Source organism: Ochotona curzoniae, unplaced genomic scaffold (assembly GCF_017591425.1).
Source record: "Ochotona curzoniae isolate NIBS_2020 unplaced genomic scaffold, NIBS_Ocur_1.0 contig_3432, whole genome shotgun sequence".
NCBI classification, from domain to species: Eukaryota; Metazoa; Chordata; class Mammalia; order Lagomorpha; family Ochotonidae; genus Ochotona; species Ochotona curzoniae.
In genome coordinates this window covers 5,454,745-5,477,392 of record NW_024465859.1, presented here as the reverse complement: position 1 = coordinate 5,477,392, position 22,648 = coordinate 5,454,745, and the positions used below count along the sequence as shown (strand labels likewise).

General features: G+C 35.7%; 1 protein-coding gene across 1 annotated transcript in view; it reads left to right on the top strand.

The window, feature by feature from the left end:
* The window catches only part of SLC5A12 (solute carrier family 5 member 12), a 40,072-nt gene extending 20,271 nt beyond the window's left edge, over nt 1-19,801 (top strand). Inside the window, exons 9-15 of the mRNA XM_040980292.1 lie at nt 3,286-3,398; nt 5,285-5,352; nt 10,087-10,173; nt 11,977-12,143; nt 13,296-13,399; nt 18,133-18,260; nt 19,649-19,801. Of these exons, the coding sequence (XP_040836226.1) occupies nt 3,286-3,398; nt 5,285-5,352; nt 10,087-10,173; nt 11,977-12,143; nt 13,296-13,399; nt 18,133-18,260; nt 19,649-19,801 (820 nt within the window). The remainder of the gene's footprint in view (nt 1-3,285; nt 3,399-5,284; nt 5,353-10,086; nt 10,174-11,976; nt 12,144-13,295; nt 13,400-18,132; nt 18,261-19,648) is intronic.
* Nucleotides 19,802-22,648: the final 2,847 nt, after the last annotated feature.

The window sequence follows — 22,648 nt, the reverse complement described above, 5'->3', positions numbered from 1 at the left end:
CTCAATTTACTGGCATATTTACTTTACATATCAATGCGTCAATACAATCAATTCCATACACGCACATTTCAATAACTCATTCTGGTAGCTCATGTAGAAAGAACTAATGATAGGCCTGGTCAAAGATCAATTTTTAAATTATAAGATGATCTATATCAAAACCCAAACAGTGTTGGATGATTCTAAGTAGCAGCTTACTATCTTTCAGATCTTTTTCTCACCCTATAGAATTGAACATTGTTAATTATTTCTTGTTAATAAACCAGAAAATTCCAGTTAGTAAAGAGATATTACTGCATATAGCTTCATTTATTTAGTAACATGCTTCAGAATTATTTTCATGTGATAATATATACCCATTACATGTGATAGCATGTATGTATTCTCATTACTAATCTTTGATGCTTTTTTTAACTAGTCATTTAATAAAGATTATTACCAACAATGTCACAATATGTCTCTAAGTAAAATCTTACAATGAAACATTTGGACTACTTTCCAAGATGGATTTTTGGGTTAAAGGGTATATTCATTATGTAATTTGATAGATATTGCAAATCTCCAAACATGTGTGGTATTTTATACTAATCATTATGTTCTCTCCTCACAATCTTTAATATTGGGTAATATAAGATTTATAAACTCACCAATCTGATAGGTACAAAAAGGTAAGTAATTTTAATATTAAATACATTAATCAAAATTGAGATTGGCTAATTTTCCTTACTTTTATTTTCACCTGTATTTACTTTTCTGTAAAATTCTAGTTAATATTCCTTTTTATTTTTCTTTTGAGATTATCTCTGTGCGGATAATTGCTTATTGATATGGGTCTAAAACTTTTTTTGTCATTTTCTGCCTATTTGTTTTATTTATGGTATTTTTGAGACCATAGAGACTTCAATTCATATACATACATCTTCCAAATGACGGCATATGGGTTAACAAGAGTCTCAGAAGTTTCCCTACTTTATCATTATGAATAGCCACCTACATACATTTCAGTGGATTTGAGGATTCATTAAATGCTAAAATTGTTAATGCATCTAAGCTATATGTGGGTTGTAAGAAATTAAATAGAGCGCTTCATTTTCTTTCAAAATTAGCAGAACATGACATCTCTACTTTCAGGTAGATAAGCCATAGTTTCATCACCAACTAGAAAAATTGCCTTAATCACTTTCCATTGAAATTCTTTCTATATTTTATATTGTTTTGATCTCTTAGTCTGTAGTTATGATCATGCAGATAATTTTAATGATTGTGCATTAAAAGAGGCATGTTAAACATGTACCTAATTTGTTACCTTTCTTTTAATTATCTTATTATTTATTGTTGTTTTCAAATCATGATACCCATAAATACTTTAGAGATTTCTTAGTTTTTTAATAGCTAAATTTTCTTTTAATTCTCCTGCATAACTATGCTTTCAGGGCAATAATAAATAATAGAAATGGTAGCAAAAACCACTGTTGTACTATGATCTTAAAGTGACTCAGTTTTATGAGTAAATATCATGTCAACTTTTGGGTTGATTTACATTATTTATACTTAAGAGTATTCATATAAAATTTCCAATTTTTAGAAGACCTTTTATTTATGAACTAGTCTAAATTATTTTAGTATTTTAATATTTAAAAATATATACAAATGTTTGGCATGTATATAATTTTTGTTTTTAAAATTTTGGCCTATTTTTGTACTGATAGATTCTTAAAATAATAGTACTTTAAAATTTGTTTAATAATTTTATTTATCTCAGAGTAGTAGTATTATATAGTTTGACTTTTGCATAAAAATTCAAAAAGCTCAAAGCAATATTGTCCTGTGACATTGGTGTTAAGACCCCATGGGAGGTAAGGACAAAAAAGTGAACAGCTGTGAATCAAACACAGCTGGGGATGACGCTTAGTCTTTTTTTTATTATTATTATTTCTTGTTTCCCTCATAGCATTGATCTTTCATATAATGCATTATTATGAAAAAGTTTGGGTTAGCAAGAAAGCTTCATAGCCATTTGAATTTTTCCTTTCCCTAAGTTCAGTGGGGCAATGGATAAACCCACCAGGAAACATGCCTTTATTCTTAAGGAAATGAGAATGGAACCCCACAGTATTCAGTTTCAATTCCTAAAAAGTAGTGTTGAGAAGTTTTAATTTGCTACCTATTTCATTCAGCTTATATATTATCTTGAATGTACTGGTAGGATGTACTCTTATAACAATTTTAGAATTAAAACCTACTGAATAAATGGTTACTAAATGCTTGTGTTCCCTGTGGAATGCAATTTGCCTTTCCAATTCATCATCATATGTGTTGTCCCCAGAGTGAATAAAAAGCTGCTATTTAGAGAAATTGATAAAATGGACAAATGATACTGATCTCTGCATTAAGAGAATCACTACTTCCTGATTGCACAGCAACCTCAACACATATCACACACACACACACCACACACCACACACACCACACACACACACACCACACACACACACAACACACCACTCACACACAGCACACACACCACACACACATACACACACACCACACACACACACCACACAGCACACACACACCGCACACACACACACATCACACCACAGCCACACACACACCACACACACACACCACACACACACCACACACACACACCACACACACATACACACATACACACATACACAGCACACACACACACACCACACACCACACACACACACCACACACCACACACACATACACACATACACACACACACACACACACACACACCACACACCACACACCACACACACACACCACACACCACACACACATACACACATACACACAAAGCACACACACACACCACACACCACACACACACACACACCACACAAATACCATACCACACACACACACACCATACCACACCACACACACGCACACACCACACACCACACACACAAACACACCACACACACACACACACACCACTCACACACACACAAAAACAATTTTGGTACTCAATGGTAGGACATTTAGCATCTTGTTAAGGGAAATCAATGTTAATTACAGTCTAAAATTCTTAATTCTTCTGTTGAGATAATGGAAAGGTGCAAAGCATTAGTACAGACGAAACTAGGCAAATTGAATGATCAGGCTTTGTATATACTGGGCTACCCAAATAAAGATACATTTTTTTTTAAAGAACTGTGCTTTGCCTGTTCATCCTGATCAAAGACAAGACTGCTGATCACATAGCATTATTTAGCTTGTGCTGTGTTTTCTCTTTTTTTCCTGTAGCACGGTGGCTGCAAGCATCAACGCCTTAGCAACAGTGACATTTGAGGATTTTGTGAAGAGCTGCTTTCCACATATTTCTGACAAGAAGAGCACCTGGATCAGTAAAGGCTTATGTAGGTACAGCTGGTGGATACATGTCGTGAAATACATTTGTAGTATGTGCCCGAGCCCTGCGTTTTCCATTCTGGATACATTAATACATAAGCAAATTCAAATGAAGCATTTGAAGATTCAAGTGCAGATTCTTACACTTCCGAAGTTTACCTTACTCTGATCTTACACGGATCCTATTTTTAGGTGCTCATTTGTACTTACCCTGTGCTTTAGATCCATAACATCATCTTCATCTCTTCATTATGTTAATCAACGTATTACTGCTCTTTGACTGAAATTATTTCTGAAAACACATTGAAGTCCATTTAAAAATTTCAAGTAAAAACTGATGTTATTCTACCACATACATAAACATATATTTTAAAAAGTATGATTTTTTAAAAATCACTTAAATTAAGGAGAATAATAGTATGTCTTTTGATTTCATTTTATTTTTATTTATATAGCATTAGAATGTTTGCAGGTGGCAAATAACTGTTTCTGATCATTTGAGTTGATACAGTGCTGGGAAAATCCACAGTGTTTGCTGCAGCCGTGGGGTTTTCTCTTTCTCTCTCTCTCTCCCACCTTAATTGTTTTGTTTGGCAGGCGCCATTATACCCCAACCGTTTATGGCGCACCCTCAGACTTACGACTAAACTCCATCTTCAGTGTTGGTTTTGATTGCACTGATGAGGGTGTACAGATTTAGGAGCAATACAATGAATTGACTCCGTAGTTAGGAAAACAAAAAGCAGGATCTTTGAATTGAGGGTTGTCTGCCTAACTTCTCATTTGAACTGATAAATGTTGGTCCACCTGAGATCTTTAGGGAAAACAGTCAAATTCTAACTACTTTTGTATCCTAAAGTCCCCAATAAGATGCATATTCAAGTCAATTGAATTAGTAGTCATATTTAGTTTGATAAAGCGTACTCAAACAGGATGAAGAGAATCATTTTATCTCCAGTTCTATTACAGTGTCTGTATGTATCTGCAACTCTTTTTCTTCTTGTTTTATTTAGCTTAAAGGGTAATTATCAGAATTCAAAGTATTTATAATATGATTTTTAAACAAAGCACAACAGATTTTTAAAATTTATGTATTTATTTATGTTGGAAAGATAGACATAAAGCGAGACAGAGACACAGAGAGAAAGATCTTCTAGTTGCTGGTTGACTTCCTAACTAGTCGCAATGGCTGGAAGTGAGTTGATCTGAAGCCAGGAACCAGGAGTTTTTTCTGGGTCTCCCATGTGAGTGCAGGGTCCTGAGGCTTGAACCATCCTTTACTGCCTTCCCATGCTACAAGCAGGGACCTGGATGGAAAGTGGAGAAGCCAGGGTATAAACTGGTGCCCATATGGGATCCTGGCAGGTGCAAGGCAAGGATTTAGCAGAAGCTTCTTGTCTGGGCCCAAATTTTTAAATGATTATTTAAGAACAGACATCTTGCATGGTTGATTAGATTTTGAGGATGCTCACATCCACTACTGGAGTACCTGCTGCAGGTCCTGGATGTGTTCTCAATTTCAACATGTACCCTGAAAGGCCACATATGATGGTTTATGCACTTGACTCTTAGGCATGACTGGGATTGAGCATCTGATTCCTGGCTTTGCCTGACCCAGCTTTGAATACATTTTGCCTCTGAAATTCAGGAGCAAAAACCCTTGAGGATATATTCCAATTCGGTCTGTATATTGTAAAAAGCATGAACTTGGTAGCCAAGTTGCCTGTATGGCTCATCACACCCCTGCATGTGGTCTGTGATGACTAAACAATGGATGCCTTCAGGTAGAGGCTGCATCAGAAACATCTCTAGGTGGGAGCTCAATGAATGCCTTGGGATCCAGGATCTTCCAAAGAAATGGTCGGGCATTGTTTTTTTTTTCTTCTTTCTTCAGGTATCTTGTTTGGTGTAATATGTACCTCCATGGCTGTGGCTGCATCCCTCATGGGGGGTGTTGTGCAGGTAAGGAAAGAGGAGAAAGAATATCATTGATGTTATAGCAACTTTCTTCCCACTCTGTTTTCTGGTGATGATTAGTGCTTAACATGCCAACCTCCACAAGTACCGTAAGTAATATAAATAATGTAAGACAATGTAAAATTTCCACCAAATTATTTTTACAAGGGAGAACTATTAAAATGAATAAGACACAGTGATAACATACACTGAAATAATTTGGAAACATTTTAAAATCTGGATCATAGCATGTATGAACCTGAAATGGGAGTAATAATAACAATCATAATAGTAAAGGCAATAACAGCACTTATTTTATTCTAGATGCAAATGTGTGCTTATTACCATATTGAGGTTTCAGAAGTTCTCTAAGAGACTTTATAATATAGGTATTTAATTCTATAGGTAATCACAGATGAATGAAAATGTGTTCTAGTCCACAGAGCATGTCAATAGCAGAGCCAGATTTATTAACTAAATCTTTTGAGCTACATATGCCAACGTCCCAAATTGTCCAACTCGCAAAACAGTATCATATATGCAAATCATCAGATTCTGGTTCAACTATCTCAAGCACTTATGGATCTAATACAAAATTAAGCAATAGTGATTGAATTTTAGCTACTAAGTTTTGAATGCTTTCTAATTCACTAAGGGGTTTACCTTTGTTGATTTTTTCAATAACTAATTACATTAGTTTCATACTTTCCATTTCAACATTCTAGTATCACACGACCGTTTACTTGTCTAAATAAAATAGCTTGTGGGGCTAGAGACCAAGTAGTTTATCTAATAAGCCATGCACAAATTGCTTTATTCCAGCTACATGATAATCTCTAAGATTTGAAGCTCTTCTATTTCTAGGCATCCTGTTTACTCAGCAAGGATTCGGTTAGTGTAGCTTTTCTTCAGTGACCTTCAGCACGTTTAGGAGGTTTATTATGTTTGTTTTTTCCCATTTATGGAACTTATACTTCCAAGTTGTCTCTGGTTACCCTCAATTCCACTGTTTTGTCTTCTGTGCTAAAATCAGCATTTACTCTTGAGCATTTTCTCTTAAGTGTCATATCCAATTCAGTGATAATTGAAATTATTGCATTATCTCTTTTCAGATATCTGTACATGTCAGGCCCCTTTGGAATTGATGTGTGCAGGGCCTGGACAGACTAAGGCTCCAGCACAGGCTGGTGGGACCCACACGCTGGTACTTGGAGGGAGCTGATCATCTGCTTGTACTAGATGAGGAAACTGGGCCCAGTTTCTTTGGTGTTTAAAATATGTGCCACACAGTTGATACAGTTTAGGAGGTGCTAATAGGCAGGATATAAAAACCCTGATACTCTGTTTCCTAGGAGAGACATTTGTCTCTAAGGAGGCACACTCATTTTTGTGAATATATCTGTTTTTGACAGGCACAGAAAACCAAATATGAGATCACATAATTTAAAGAATTAAAGTGTAGCGAGGTAGTAGTGTGAGGGAAGACTGATAAGCAAGTAGGACTTCCAGTACTTATTTTGAAAAATGTCATTCTATTCAATATGTTATAGTCCAATAGAATATCATTTAATTCTGCAAAAGGCTGTATGACATCTGGGCATTATTTATTTATTTACTTATTTATTTATTTGAAAGAGAGTGCAGATATCTCGCATCCACTGGCTCACTGTTCAACGCCCCTCGGCAGGTAAGGCTGGGCTGTGTGGAAGAGACTGAAAATATATTCCATGCCTCTCAAGTGAGTGACAGATAGTTGGTTCTCTGACTTGCCATCTGTTGTCTCCCAAGATGTACTGGAATGAACTCAATTACTCAAATATGGAAATAGACATCCCAAGCAGCTTCATAACTGCTAGGTCAAACACCTTTCTTCAGGCTCATCTCTATCTCAAAAAAAATACTTTCAAAGGTCTGGAACTATGCACCACTGGGCTTAGCTACCACCTAGCAGAATGGCATCCCATATGAGCCTGGTTCTAACTATGTCTATCCCACTTCTATTCTTGCTCTGTGATAATGCACCTGAGGAAGCAGCAGCTGATGGTCTAAGTAATTGGGCCCCTGTCATTCACTTGGTATCCCCAGATGTCGTTCCAGGGTTTTGATCCAGCCTGTCCCAGCCCTAGTGTTTGGCAGCCATTTGGGGAGTGAAGCAGTGGATATAATAAACTCTGTCTCTTTCTCTTTTTTTTCTATGACTTTGCCTTTCAAACAAACAGAGAAGTAGTTTAAAAATTTTAAAAAATACTCTTAAAGCTCCAAACTGTCTAATGTTCAAGACTTTGTTCAGGAATAAGGGTAAGCAATACCAATTGAAAGAAGATAATAGTGGATGTGGAAAGTTGGCTTCTGAACCAGCTCCTCCTGATGCATCCTGGAAAGTAATAGATTATAGCTCAAGCATGTTGCTCCTGACCCTCAGGAGGGAGAGCTGGATAGAATTCCTGGCTCTTAGCTTTGACATGGCCTGCTCCTGGCTGTTGAGACAGTTGGGGAATGAACCAGCAGATGGAAAATCTCTGTGTTCCTCTGCCTTTCAAGTAGCATAGGGAAATAAATATTTTTTTAAAAAAAAAACAGAAGATAATAATGATAGTACTTGATGTTAAGGGATGCCATAGTACACACACCTAATTCTGAAGTATCTTGTGGATTTCATACTGAGTATCCAACAATGAAGATAGTAAAAAAAAAAAAAAAGAGTAAGTAGGTACACAGATACCTCACTTGACAAATGAAAAGATTAAAATACATAACAGGGTTCAGTATTTTGTCCAAGTCCAGAAACACTCTCAGTCTCATCGTACATGTCCGTAGTCCGTACATGTCCCTGTGCGTGTGGGAATGGTTCAGATTTCATATGAACTCTGAGTAGGAGGCTGAGTTATGAGTTTTAAGGTTTCTTCCAACTACACATGGTCAATAACAACTAAAGACTAAAGGTAACAATGGATATTAGTTTGGTTTTATACACAACAAACTACATATATGTATGTATATACATTCATACAGAGACTCTAACTATTTTTTCCATTCCATCAAATGAAGGTCCTATTTTCTGAAGCCTATTAATAATGACTTTCTAGGACATTGTTAATTTTGTTGCTAAAAGGAGAGATAAATAAAAACACTGTCTTATTGGCTGTCCTATACAATAGTTGGCAAATTAGCTTCCCAAAATGGCAACCATATAAACTGTGATTTAGTACTGTTAATCAATGAAAGACATTTAAATAATATTAAATTTAATCAAATATTGATGTGGGGGAATGAAGAAGGATGCCTTTAATCATTTACTTTTATCTTGTGAAAAGTGTATTGGGCCTATTGATCTCCCTGAAGATTAAACAGGAAAAAGAATTGTAATAGTACAATTTAATATCATTCAGGACAAAGGAATTTTAATACAGCTAGAAAGAACTTCAGGGACCCTTGGCGCTATGTCTTTATTTTTAATATAGTAGAAGTAAAATTCTCTGAATAAAGGTGTTGATAACAGTACATTATCGGAATACTACTGAATGGCAGGGTTATAATTACACATTCAGATTCTGGATACTGACTAATAAACGACTCTCTAAAACCTCTTTCATTATATGGGAAAGAAGAAAGCCATCAGGGTTCCATGACGAAGACTTCATTTTCTAAAGAATGACTTTCAGAGACAAAATGCAAGTTTTGGAGACAGGAAAACCTGCATTTATACCACAATTTCTCACTTTCTAAATACAAATAAGTAATATAATTTGTCAGCCTTGTTTTCTCATCTATGGGTCTCATTTAATTTTATCTATCACATTGTAATTGTGAGAATTAAATGAAATCATTTGAGGTTCCTGGATAGCTCTGCTCCATGGATAGTGTCTGACCAGTATGAAACATATGTTAGATCTTTATAGTATTTCAACATTAGTTCCTTGATGTGAAAGGCCTAGAATTGTATTGATGAGAGGACACAGGACTACATGAGAGTGGGTTTGTGTTTGTAACACATTCACACAGGCACATGCTTACTTGTGCGCATGTCAGAGCATTTGTAGTTTCAATACATTTGCAAGTCCCTGAGCCAGGCTTTAGGTTTGCAGCAAATTAGTTTGATGATTGCTAATTCACTACACTCAAAACATTTATAAACTGAGAAATATGGAAATGCATTGATAAGACATAATATGGGACATAATATGGGAGAAAGAAAAATGGGATATGAAGTGTCTAGTGACTTCTCTATAATGCCTTAACTTAGTGCTTCAATACTCTGTAAGTAGGGTTGGTGGAATGGGGTAAGGAGACAGCGAAAAACACAATTATTATGAAAATGACAGAATTGTTCAAACCATAGTAGAACAATTCATTAGCCGTTTAAATATAAATCATAAGTTATACTTGAGTTACATTATGCACAAGTTTGTGACAGAAAAAGAAAATATGAATCAGTGAGTTTCAGATTGAGAAAAAGATGTTTCAACCAAATCTAAGTCAAATTACCTTTGTTTCAGTGCATATATTCACGCACCACACACACACACACTTATATACACACATGCAAGAGTTCACAGAAAACAAAATCTAAAAACCTTATGTCACAGATTTTTAAATTCATAAATAATTCTTTCAAAATGTGCATGAACTTTATGAAGGCTACTACCTAAGTTCAGTCCAAGTCAAAGAGAGTGGCAATACCAAGTAGATCATGGGTGCAGTGGAGAAAAAAGATTGCATTTGTTGTGTTTTGTCTTACAGGCTGCCCTCAGCATCCTTGGTATGTGTGGTGGACCGATGTTGGGTTTGTTCTCTCTGGGCCTCATGTTTCCTTTTGTGAACTGGAAGGTAAGCATCTCACACCCATCCACATTCTCAGCTAACACTGGGCTGCAGCTATAATTTTCCTCCTCTGGATCCTGTTGTGGAAAGGCTACGTGTCTGCCAGGAAATGAATCTATTTCATTCATCAGGAAAAGAATCCAAAACAGAATTAAACAGGACCTTAGCCCTCTAATCTATGACCTCAATGAGTAATTTTTGCAACATAAAACAAACAATTGAAATAGTGGTCATGAACACCCATATACCATGGAACCAGGCTGGCTCTATATTAAATTTAAATGTAATGCATTCCATATATTACTGGCCCACAAAATAATTATACAAAAAGATACTGAATTCAGAAATAGTTCAGATAAAGTATAATTTTAAAAGCATAAATAGAAACACATAAATTTAATTTTTCTATATGATTTTGACACACAAAAATTATAACTAAGTATATTAGGGAGTTGATTTACACATAAGAGTTTGTGAAAGTATTACAATCTTTGTTTTTACTCAGGAAAATCAATTTGTTTTCAGATAAAGGCTAGTAAAGAATATAAGTTTGAATCACTGCTTCCCTTGTCATTTACCAGGCTTCTTCTATGCAGACTATGCATACAATCTCTGAACCTTGCTAAACACAATTCCCTATGCAACTACCATCTCTTATCCAGGGTTGACGCTCTGACTGAAATCTCCATGCCCTTTGGCTGGTAGGCTAAGGGTCCACAAACTGTAGATCTCAAATCAGAACTAGCTGGCTTCTGGTTTTGGGCACAGGCTACAAATCCAAAAATGTATTGGTCATTTTTAAATAGTTGGAAAAAAAATCAAAAGCCTAGTCTTTCATGACACATGAATACCATTTCAAATTCAAATTCAAATTCCAGTGCTCACTAATACAGTTTTACTGAAACAACTCCAGACTCTTGTTTGGGTATTGTCCAGAGCTTTTTTTAAGCAACAGTAACATGGTGATGGTGACAGAATTTACAAAGCCAAAACTGTTTACTATGTGACAGTTCACAACAAAAGTTTGCAGACTTTTAGTTTAGACCTAGGCCCAGGCATTTGAGTCACACACATTACTTTACGTTCCTGAACAATAACGGAGAAAATGTTCTGGACATTCTATCAAACACTTTTTTCTACATAAACAGAGAAGACAATAAGTTGCTTTTCTTATCAAAATGATTCAGCCGTTTAGCAGAGACCAAAAGCATGAAATGCTGTTTTCCAGTAATTCAGGCTGCTCTGTCTTCTTTGCAGGAGGAATGACTTACGACTTTCTTGCTGTTTGTAAAGAAAGATTACAATGGAATGAGAACAAAAACAAATCAGTTTCCAATATATAAGTTCAGATGGAAAACTGCAAAACTTAGGAGTCAGGGACTCTGCCAGAATCATTTGAGAAGAGACTGGGAGTAAAAATTTCTTTGCAATAGTTGCCTATGAAAAATGATCTCATTGTCTCCGTTACATAGTTTCTTTTACTTCTGAAATTCTTCTGTTGGGAATTGAGCTTTCAAAAGCTTTATAAGTAATAAGTAGAGGAGACAAAGGGGAGAAAATAATTTTTTTCTTGAAAAATAAATAAAATGATCACTGAAATTTTTCAAAGCCTTTATTTCAGAAACAAGTTACTCCTAAATAAAAGAACACTGTGTGAGTTGAAATGATGGCAACTGGGCCCTATCCAATTCATGCAGACAATATTGTGGTGGAAATTCAGAGTCTCATAAGCATAGGGCACCATCTCCTTATTCTCTCAAAAGTTAGGTTTATCAAATCTCTCACTAATGTTTGCCTTCTTTGATCAAGGGTGCCCTAGGTGGTCTTCTTACTGGAATCACCTTGTCATTTTGGGTGACCATAGGGGCCTTTGTCTACCCTGCACCAGCCTCTAAGACATGGCCCTTACATTTATCAACAGAACAGTGTGATCATTCAAATATGACAACAACAACACCTCCAGTAACAGTAACCAGGTATGTTAATTTTAAAGTTGGTGTTAAGTTTCAGAGAGTTGAACTATTAGAGGCAGGTGATATCTTTGGGAGTGTGCCTAAAAAAACAAACCTTGCCTTCCTGTGAGAATCACTCTGGGTAGCTCCCACCCTGGAATGCCACCCAGGGCGCCAGTTTCTGTATGTATTCATGCCTCTGTGCTCAGATGTTTAAAATGAATTCAGTAGAAGAGTTGTTGGAGGCATGTGCAAAGCAGAAAAAAAAAAACTGTGCAGAGCTGTAAATGTGTGGGAGGCACAAGGGAATAATTCCTTTGAAAGAATAGAGAATCTGAGCTAAACAGGTTTGTGAACAATGAACAGAATAATTATGGATACTGTGAATCAACAGCTCTGCTGTGAACTGGCTTTGAAATCAAGTACAGAAATATAGATTTTAACAAAGGAGCCTGTTTCTTTTCAGTTTCTGGCAAGTATAACATTGTAAGATTTCTAGTGTGGGAAGAAAATTATAGAATTTCAAATGTGGCTTTGGAGTGTTCTTTTTTTACTACTTATGCCAAGTGGCACTTTGTGCATATATATTTTAAATGTATATATTTAGATATCATGCATATTTATATTTACATGCATATATAATTGTACTACATTTACAAATTTCTTCTTCACATTCTCATTGAGTTTGGGGAAAAGTCTAGCAGATGCATGGTTTGTTGGCTTTGTATTCAGAGAAGTGTCTTAGTTTGGGACAGACCCAATCATACTCATTAACACTTCCCTGCACTGGCACGTCTCCTTTGGGTTCTTCTTTCTAAAATTGGCTAATATTTATCTATTTATAGTGTCCAGTCTGTTACAGTGTCTCATTCCATCTGTGCTTATTATCTTCAGTTTTTGGAATGCTAAACCTGACTGTGGCATATCTTTAATTTACTACCAATCTTTCCTTAAAATAGTGGTATTTGTCATTTTGTGATGAATTGGCTTGAGGAGAATATAAAGCACAATTGGTTTATTATTGATTTTTTTTGGGGGGGGGAAGAACTGAATGAAGAAAATTTAGCTTTGGGGTTTTGAGAGGTGCTCAGCCCTCAAGCTGGGCCTTGAGCAGTAACTGTGGATCATAACCTCGGATAATGTGCAAACAGTGACGTTTACTCTTGTTCCTTACAGGCCTATGCTAGCTGACACCTGGTACTCACTCTCGTACCTTTACTTCAGTGCAGTTGGCTGGCTGGCATGCGTTCTTGCTGGAATAATAATCAGCTTCATCACAGGTTGGTTTTGCATGTTTCTGTCTTGGGAAGCTAAGAAATTATGAGCTAGTGAATTACATGGCTATCTTCTTGGTTTGATTTTAAATGTACTGCAAAAAGTGTTCTTCCTAGAAATATCTACCGCACTAAGCTGACATGCAAAAACATTCATCTGATTATTATACATCTGATTATGTATATATATATGTGAACTGTATATACATACATATATAGCATCAGTTAAAATTTAAAAAATGTTTTAACATATGATCCTCACATGAAAAATTATTTGTTGCAGAATAGTGCAGAAGGAATGTAAAATATTAGAAGTGGACTTTCCTCCATTCATCTCAGTAAAAGACTGATATTTTTTCCTTACTTGGCATCTTAAAGGACCATTCTTTGCTAATGTTCTAGATAAGTCAGAGTATGGTTTTTATCCATGTTGTCCTTTGCAGACCAGTCATCTAGACTTCCAGCAAAACTGCTCTACAGTGAGCAGTTTTACTGGAAGCCAATTTGAGTACCTGTATTTACCATGTGTAGCATCAGATGTTTCAATGTATTTGTGTGAGAGTGTTAAAAACCACCTATGATTGGTGATGGAACTGTGGAAAACGGGAGAGAACGACAAACAATAAGCCCACAGTGCTCTTATTCTTCTGCCTCTTTGGAGCACCTGTATGGATTGAATAGACTACTAAGCTACTCTGTTTTTCTACTTTAGTTACGTACCCCTAACATGTATGGTCAATATGCCTACCATCACAGAATATGAATGACATTTCTGGTTAATCGAAAACACAATGCATAACCTCCAGTGCTTTACTAATCTGGACCTTCTATAACTAGTCACTCATTTACATCTGAGAGCATCTTGGATGTGGTAATGAACTTATCTAGCCTTATTCTTTAATGCAAAACTTCTTTCAAATTTTATGTAAATGATTTTCAATGGAAAGTTTTTCATTTTATTTAGCTTTCCCATCAGTATTCTGACAACTGTGGACATCTCCTTGGTGCTAATGGAAAACAATTACAGATATCAGTCAAATTGTCAATCATCACTTAGTAGAGAGCCAATGTTTAAACTGTTTGATTCCAATGTATTATGTGCACACTGCATACTATGGCTTGCTAGTCCATATATTTTCCAGATGTGCATCAGAATTGACATACTCTTGCGTTAATGTTTTATTTGGATTTAAACTTCTTTGCCAACCTCTGTATGAACAATGGTGTTTACATCACTGAGCTTTCTTTCCTCCAAATGTCACAGTCTCAGTGAATTTCTTTAAAGTGCCAAGGTCTATTACAGTGTCGTTATACCACAAAGCTCCAGAAAAAATATTGAACCCGGTCTTTTCTGCTGGTGACTGTCTAAATTGAGGTCCCAGTGCTAACCTGAAATCACAAATCTGGTGACTAAAGGACTCTCAAAAATATTTAATCATACTTATTAGCAGTTTTTTTTTTAACATTGAAATGTGTTTGCAGGATAAAGTAGGGGAAGGCAGAGAGAGGCCTTGTGTGATCCAGTGCTCCTTGTGTCATATTTCATTTTAATCTTGCTTGGTCTTAACAAGTTATGAATTCAATTGTGATTCTTCCAGATAATCAAGCAGTTCAAATGTTTGCTCTTTGTTTTACGACAAACGTTGACAAATGGAAATGTGCTACGTAGGTTACAGTTAATTGATAGCATTAATCATTCTGTGTATTGCTGATAAACATAATCTTGGTGTAAGATACCCTTTCAACTCTTCGCTGGTAAAATTCAAATTTCATTGGGCCTCTGAACTTTATTCTTTTTCCTTTATCTTTTTTAGGTGTGTATAATAAAGGGTTATTATCCAAATTAACAACAAATATCACTGTTGATTTGTCAACTGGCTGGAACATTTTGTTTTAACAGTAGTATTGACAGACTTATTAATCTTTGTTTTCCAGAGAAGAGTGTTCGCTGCTCATTGAATCTTGCCACATTGTTCGCTTTCTGATACTGGCCACAGATCTCAAATGCAAAGATTTTAGTTTTCCTTGCATTACTTTCATTACTCTTGATTTTCTTGGCTCAATAAACCAAAAGCAATATCTGATCTTTCCTGCTTCCACTTGTTTTTGTGAATAAAGTTTTGTTTTTTAGAAATACAATATAACCTTTCATTGTCTGCGGCCTATGCCTGATTGCACTACACAAAGATGGAATTGAGCAGTTGCAACAAAATTCCTAATACATAGTTATTATATAGTCATTATTAAGAAAAAAATCAACTACTTAGGATACAAAAGATAACATCTTGCCAGGGAAATTTATTATTTTATTTTCTAGATTTTCAAAATTGTATAGTGCTATATGATGATCTGATTGTATGTCTGTATTCCAATTTTCAATTTGCTGCCATTTTGATACCTAATTATGATTATCCTCATTTCAGTTCTGTCTCCAGAGCTTCTCTCTGGTAATACATTCACATTTTCTGTCTGTTTGTCTGTCTGTCTCTCGCTCTCACACAAACACACTTTTCCCTTTGTTGAAACACCATGGATAATCTGTTTTATCCCTCAATTTTTGTAGAACTCTATTTAATGCTTTATGCTTTTTTCCTTGCTTTCTTGCCTTGCAACGCAGGTTGCTGTCTTACGGACAATACTTTTGTATAGTTTCTGGGAGCTTATGCCTTGCACAAAGATGCTGAGCCAAATAAGAAGCAAAGGATAGGCTCCAGTTGTACTCCATTCATACTCTCATTACCATGGCAAACTGCTTCTGCTCAAAGGAAAGGAAACCTTCACTGAAAATTGTAGTAAAACTAGTGACATTTTGTTTTTAAGCCTAAGCTTTTCTTTTTATTTAAGAAAAACTCATTCATCTGTAGAAAACAAAACCATCTTTAGATTTTTCTGTCTCACTTATTATGTCCTTACTCCTGTGGTTTCTTCGCATATCTGGTTTCAGTGAGGCTTGTCAATAGGCCATAAATGCCCAATATCCAAGGCCATGCTCATGAAAGAAACTACAAAGCACTACTGAGGGAAAATACAAACTTTCCAGTTTGAGTTTTGCTTTTTGTTTTAATCCTCCTACTTAGGAAAACTGATGTCTTATACCTTGCTTGTTTTCCATTATTTTTCAAAGGTGTTTATTTTCCCAGTGGGAAATGAAATCTAAATCTATGTTCCTGTTCACCAATCTCATCTTATGCCTTTATCCACATCTTTCAAATCACAGTCACCCTTAGATTGAAATTTGGAGCTTTACAACTCTCCTTCCACCACCCACAGTGCTGAAATTAGAGCAGAGTGGTGTAGACTGCAAGATCACATATGCTTGTTTTCTTGCTTCATCATTTACTAGATCTTAGTAACGATTCCCATCTCTATGGGTTGAACAATACTTACATCATTAGAAACATTTAGGAAAAGGCACTTACTAAGTAGAGGTGTTCCATGTTTGAAAAATAGTTATAGTTAATAGTAGTAAAATGCTATTTGATTAAATTTTTTATTGATATGAAGATGGGTTATACAATGTCAAGCATTAATCTGGAATTTTAGGAATCCGTACAAACACACAAACACACACCCACGCTCACACCTATAGAAAGATATTTAGTTAAAAGCTTTTGAACTAGCACAGTGTGTGGCACACAGGGGTAACTAGATCATTATATCTAAATACTAATTTTTCATTGCCCTTTACAGACTCTTAAACTAAAACTGAACTGGCTACCAAACTGAAGGCTATCCCTGGGAGCATTGGATATTAATGCAGAGCTGTCATGGCTATAATATCTGCAAAGATTTTTATAGTTGGAAGACTAACAGCCTTAGATTTGTGATTTGGATATTGATGCTACTGTTTTTCCACAGCATGATTTAAACAACTGGGGCATCAACTAAATATGCTTCAAGGATAGGAAAGGGGACCCAGAACAATGAATCATTGGCTAAATCTTCACCTTGCATGTACCAGAATTCCAAAAGGGCACCGGTTCATGTTCTGGCTACTTGGCTTTGCCTCCAGCTCCTTGCTTGTGGCCTGGGAAAAGAGTAGAGGATGGCTCAAAGTCTTGGGACCCTGCACCTGCAGGGGAGGCCTGAAAGAAGCTCCTGGCTTCTAGCTTCAGATTAGCTCAGCTCTGGCCTTGAAGGCCATTTGGGGAGTGAACCTGCAGGCAGAAGATTTTTCTGTCTCTCCTTCTCCCTGTAAATCTGCATTTCCAGTAAAAATAAGTATATCATAATATATAATAATAAAGTGAAAGATAGGAAAGGTAGGTGTGAGGAAAGTGAAAAGTAAATGAGGGAATGTGATAGCGCTGCTTATCCAGGATATTAAGGGACAAGAGAAAATAAATAATAAAAGATTGTTTTCAATTTTACAAAATATTACTTTCGACGATTTCTGACATAGCTCTGGATTTGGATAAAATAAATGAGCCTTCTTAAACAAGGTTGTTATAAATGCCTGTTATCCTTTTTTATCCTTCAAAGGGTATTAATAGTTTTAATATTATTTAAAATTGTTTATCCTGTCTTTGTTTAACTCTATAGCAATGAGTTTGTCTAAACTGGCAATTAATGGATGTTTAAAAATTAACCCCTGCTCCCTTCAGGAGTTAAGTATTTTCTGCTTATTAAAGTTGTTTTTCACCCCAGTATTGAGAAATAATTTACTTATTGAGTTTACAACACAGAAATCTTTAAATGAAGTGTGCAACTAACTAATCCAGCTTTCCCTTTCTTAATAGGTCCCCAAAAAGGCAAGGATATACAACCACAGTTAATTAGACCAGTTTGCAATTTATTTTGCTTCTGGTCTGAGAAATACAAGAGGGTATGTTGGTGTGGAGTTCAGCATGACAGTGAGACACAACATGTGAGTAGATGTTTGAGCTTCTGAAAGCAACGTGTTGGCCTGAGATTCTTGTTTTGCCAGTTTAATCCACTTGCAAAGTTGGACCTGTGGAGGGAAAGCAATGGATTTTAGAACCTGCAATTGAGTTTCAACTTAAGTTACTTCAGCTGATTATCTCTTAAATACATAAATGTGTTGATAGACAAACATGAGTTACTTACAAGTATTCAATATCCAAAATTCCTTCTAATTCCAGTGAGGGTGAATAATAGGAAGATTACAAACCTGGACAACAGAAAAAGACTCAAATATGGGGCACAAAATCATGCGGTGCTTATAAGCACAGGCTTTAGAGAGAGCTCGAGGTTAAATCACAGTTCTATGTTTTACTTCCTTTTGGTAAGTTATTTAATGTCTGTGGGCTTCAGATTTCTTATCAGAGAAACTAAGTGTGGGATTAAGCATAGTATTACAGACATAACATTTCAAGTTCCATGAAATTTGAATTAAAAATAAGCTTTACTAGGGATAGGGGTTGATAGTTGGAGAGACAAAAGGTATATGGAACATTCTCAGATCCTGATGCTCAGTGTGTCAGATAGCGCTCAGGACACCATCCAAGTACTATTAGCTCATCAGCCAAAGTCCACTACAGGCAGCTAGTGATTAGTCAAATGTTATCAAACTACTGATTGCAGTAATCAAATTTAACTGTTCCAGAGGAACCCGGGGTTGCCACTGTTTAAAGAGACTGTGACTGCCTAGGGATGGATTTTAAAGGAAGGACTCAAAGGAAACTTATAAAGGAAAATAAAGCTACATGGGTCGGCCTTTGCAATAGGAGTTATGGCATTTGATGGTGGTAGGACCTTTGGAAGGAGCCTGTCATTAAGTTTGCATCTTAACATGTTAATTTACGGCAGAGTTTTCTTTATTTTTTTTTTTTTAGTTTTATTTTAAGATTATTTTCACTCATGTGATAATAAACATTTTATCTTTTTAGGGCTCTAACAGAATAACTCCTAATCTATATCATATTAGATATTTCTGAGTTGCTAATTGCTCTCTTTCCTAGGAAAACATCATGATAGCAAGTACAAGAGGTCTTCAAAATGTCCACAGTGAATATATACTACAAGAAATTATGATTGACTTCATTTTTATTCCCAAATAAGCTTGTCTTTAGTTTTAGTTTTACATGAAATTTTAAAGTTAAGTCGTATGTGATGTGGGGCTGTCCTTAAGGTTACAATCTAAGAAATCATCACTTTGGTAGAGTTCAGAATGGATGGGATAAAGTGCAGCATCTTGGGTCAGGGTTGTTTGCAATGTCCATTCGAAGGAGAAAGCTAAGGATAGTGAAGTCCAACAAAACAGTCTTACTAACACACATTTTTCATTTTATTCAGGAGAACGTTGAGAGTGGCAGTGACTGGAAACAAGGGGTTGAATCTGCTTTACAGAATGGACTCAGTGGAGAAAGCGTGGCTCATGTTCCAGGATACGATCCGAAGGACAAAAGTTACAACAATATGGGATTTGAGAAAGTTACTCATTTCTAGGATGATGTGTATGAGCCTGCCAGTGCAGGCACACAACACTCCACATTCTCCTGGGCTGTTGGTAGCTGACATGTGTAACAATCATTGGTAGAAGAGAGATTTCTGAGGGTTATTTATACTTATTTATGGCTACAAATCATATTCCTCAGTGCTATGAGCACCACCACCCCACAACTATCATCTTTACATCTACCAGTTAGTCCTGCTTCTAAAGATGCTATGATAAAGCTTAAAATTTAAACTGTTGAGCACAGGAAAGATTGGGTCTGGTTAGCATGAGAAACCATAAAAAGTGATCCTATTGTTTGTCCATACAATGCTTTTTCCTTTCTATTTCCTTACAGTTTAAAAGGAACTGGGTACCACAGAAAGGCTGGAGCCTTTTATTAAGGCAAGGTAAAGTGGAAAGCAATGTCCTATAGAAAAAATGCGAGAAAAGCATTGTGTGAAAAAACATTGCAAATGGTTTAGGAGACTGGAAAAGATTTCATGGGTCTCTAGTTAGAAACACGTGGTCCATGGAGCTTATATATTCTACCCATTAGGTCAAACATAAACTCAGCAAAATTAAACTACAAGGACAAATACAAGAATTTTAATGGCTTAACTCAACAGCATTTTTAAAGGTCTAGGGGACTAAATGTTCAAAGCAAAGGTGAGATGACAAACTGGGAGTTTTTTTTTTGAAAAATAGAAGAAATATATTCTGTAAAGATTAGTGCCACTAGGGCCCTATCAGGAAAGATAATATAGGAAGCAAACCAAAGCCTTATAAGCAGGCGTAGTAGCATAAATATCAGATATTTATTATGGTAGGGAGCCAACTGCAGGACCTAGAAATGGCATATCATAAAAGTAGGGAAAAAATGTTCTAAGTAGGCAGAGAGAGTGTTCCTAAGATTATCTTATTACAAATAAACTAGAAGTAGAAAGTGTTAAAAACACCAGAGGTAGATACTAATATTATTAGAGAGAGTGAAAGATTTGGATTACTGTCTAAAAAGAGAGATGAGAAAAATAGCATTTGGGAAGGTAGACTAAAATAAAAAGGCCATTTTGTGGAAAATACCTGAAAATGAAAAAGAGACAAAATTTCTGGAAACATTTTCTGATGTCCAACAATGCTAATGAAACTCTTGGTCTAAGAATATGCAAATTGGGAGTTGGAAATGGTTTTCTCAATAGTTTGGCAGATAGGGTACTATGTTTAGATATACATGCATTGTACATAAAAATATACATTTTAAATTATATTCATAAGAACATACATTGAAAGCTGGTCCAAATTTCATTGGCAATACTTAATAACTCATGATAGAGAAGGGAAGACAAATAACGAAATGGGAATTAAAATTAGCAAGAAAGCAGTATATGCTTGCTGTATCTATCTATCTTCTTGTATATGGAATTAAATTTGGAAACTAATAATAGTTATGATTATATGATTATTTTCTTTCTCTAGCTGTGTCACTTTAGCTACCTGAAGATGAAACATAATACAAAGCAAAATGATGTAATGGAGAAAAATCACTATAAAATTATGTTTTAATGTTTAAATATAAATGTATGTGCATATAGCATGTATATATATATATGACTTAAATTGACTTCAGTATTATGAACTTTCACTTCAAATGACATGAAAACAAAATATACCATGCACATATTTAGAAGGTCATGATTTTTCCTAAGCAGAGTTCTTTAAGGTCTGAGTTCTACTGGAATTGTTACTAAAGGCACTAAGTGCCATACAATGGGAAGACACTATTATCATTACTCTTCTGTTCAACAACAATTCTGACTTCTTTTGCATGTTGAAATCATTGATATTAAAAGACAATATTTGAAGAGTTTTAAGAGATATAGCTAGGGTCCTCTTTCATTCTTCCTATTAGAAAAAAACATACAAAAATATAAGGCTTCAGATAAAGGAAAGTATACAAAAATACATCTTTCACTGCAATATTCATTGTGCAGTATGTAAACCAAGACTGACAAGTGCAGAGTCAATGGATTCAGCTGAAGTATTGCTCACCTATCTTCATCTTTCCCTAGAAATATCACCTGGGAGTTGTGCCAAGTCCCATCCACGGAAATAGATTAGGTGTGCGGATGTGATCTGCATTGTGGTAGAATGGATCGAGCCACTCTGGTGCTTGCTTTGAGTCCTGGCTGCTCCATTTTTGATTTAATTCTCTGTTTACATGACTTAAAAATGTTGGAAGATGTCCCAAGTACTTGGGCCCCTACATTCAAGTAGGAGAAATGGAGGGAAGCTCCGGGCTGCTGGCCTCAGACTGGCACAGCGATGGTCCTTACAGCCGTTTGGAGAACCAGCAAATGGAATATCTCTCTGTTTTTCTCCCTCTTCCTCTGTATACATCTGCCCTTAAGTAAGTAAACAAGTAAGTAAGTAAGTAAACAAGTAAGTAAATCTTCCAAAAACAAAAAGTTTGAATCTATTTCCAAAGGACCAGAGATGTTCTCAACAAACGATGCAATGAATAATGAATTCCTAGGATAGCCCCAAGTGTGTTAAATTCAATGTTGGTCTCCATGCCTTATAAATGCAATCACAGATACTACTTAGAATAGAACAGAGTTACTCTAACCTCTATTTTACCTATCTTGATACATTATTTTAATGAATGCTATACTCCTTGTCAACCATTTCAAGCAAAATTATAGCTCATTGATTGAGCTTGGATTGGGGTTCGAGGGCCTAGGTTCAATCACAAGTTCTAAAAAAATTGTCCTAAAAAAGTTGAGGCAATACTTTTTAAAACTTCACTCACCAAACAAATGATGTTCCTAAGTCACAGGGTTATTGTGGAGAGCTAAAATCAT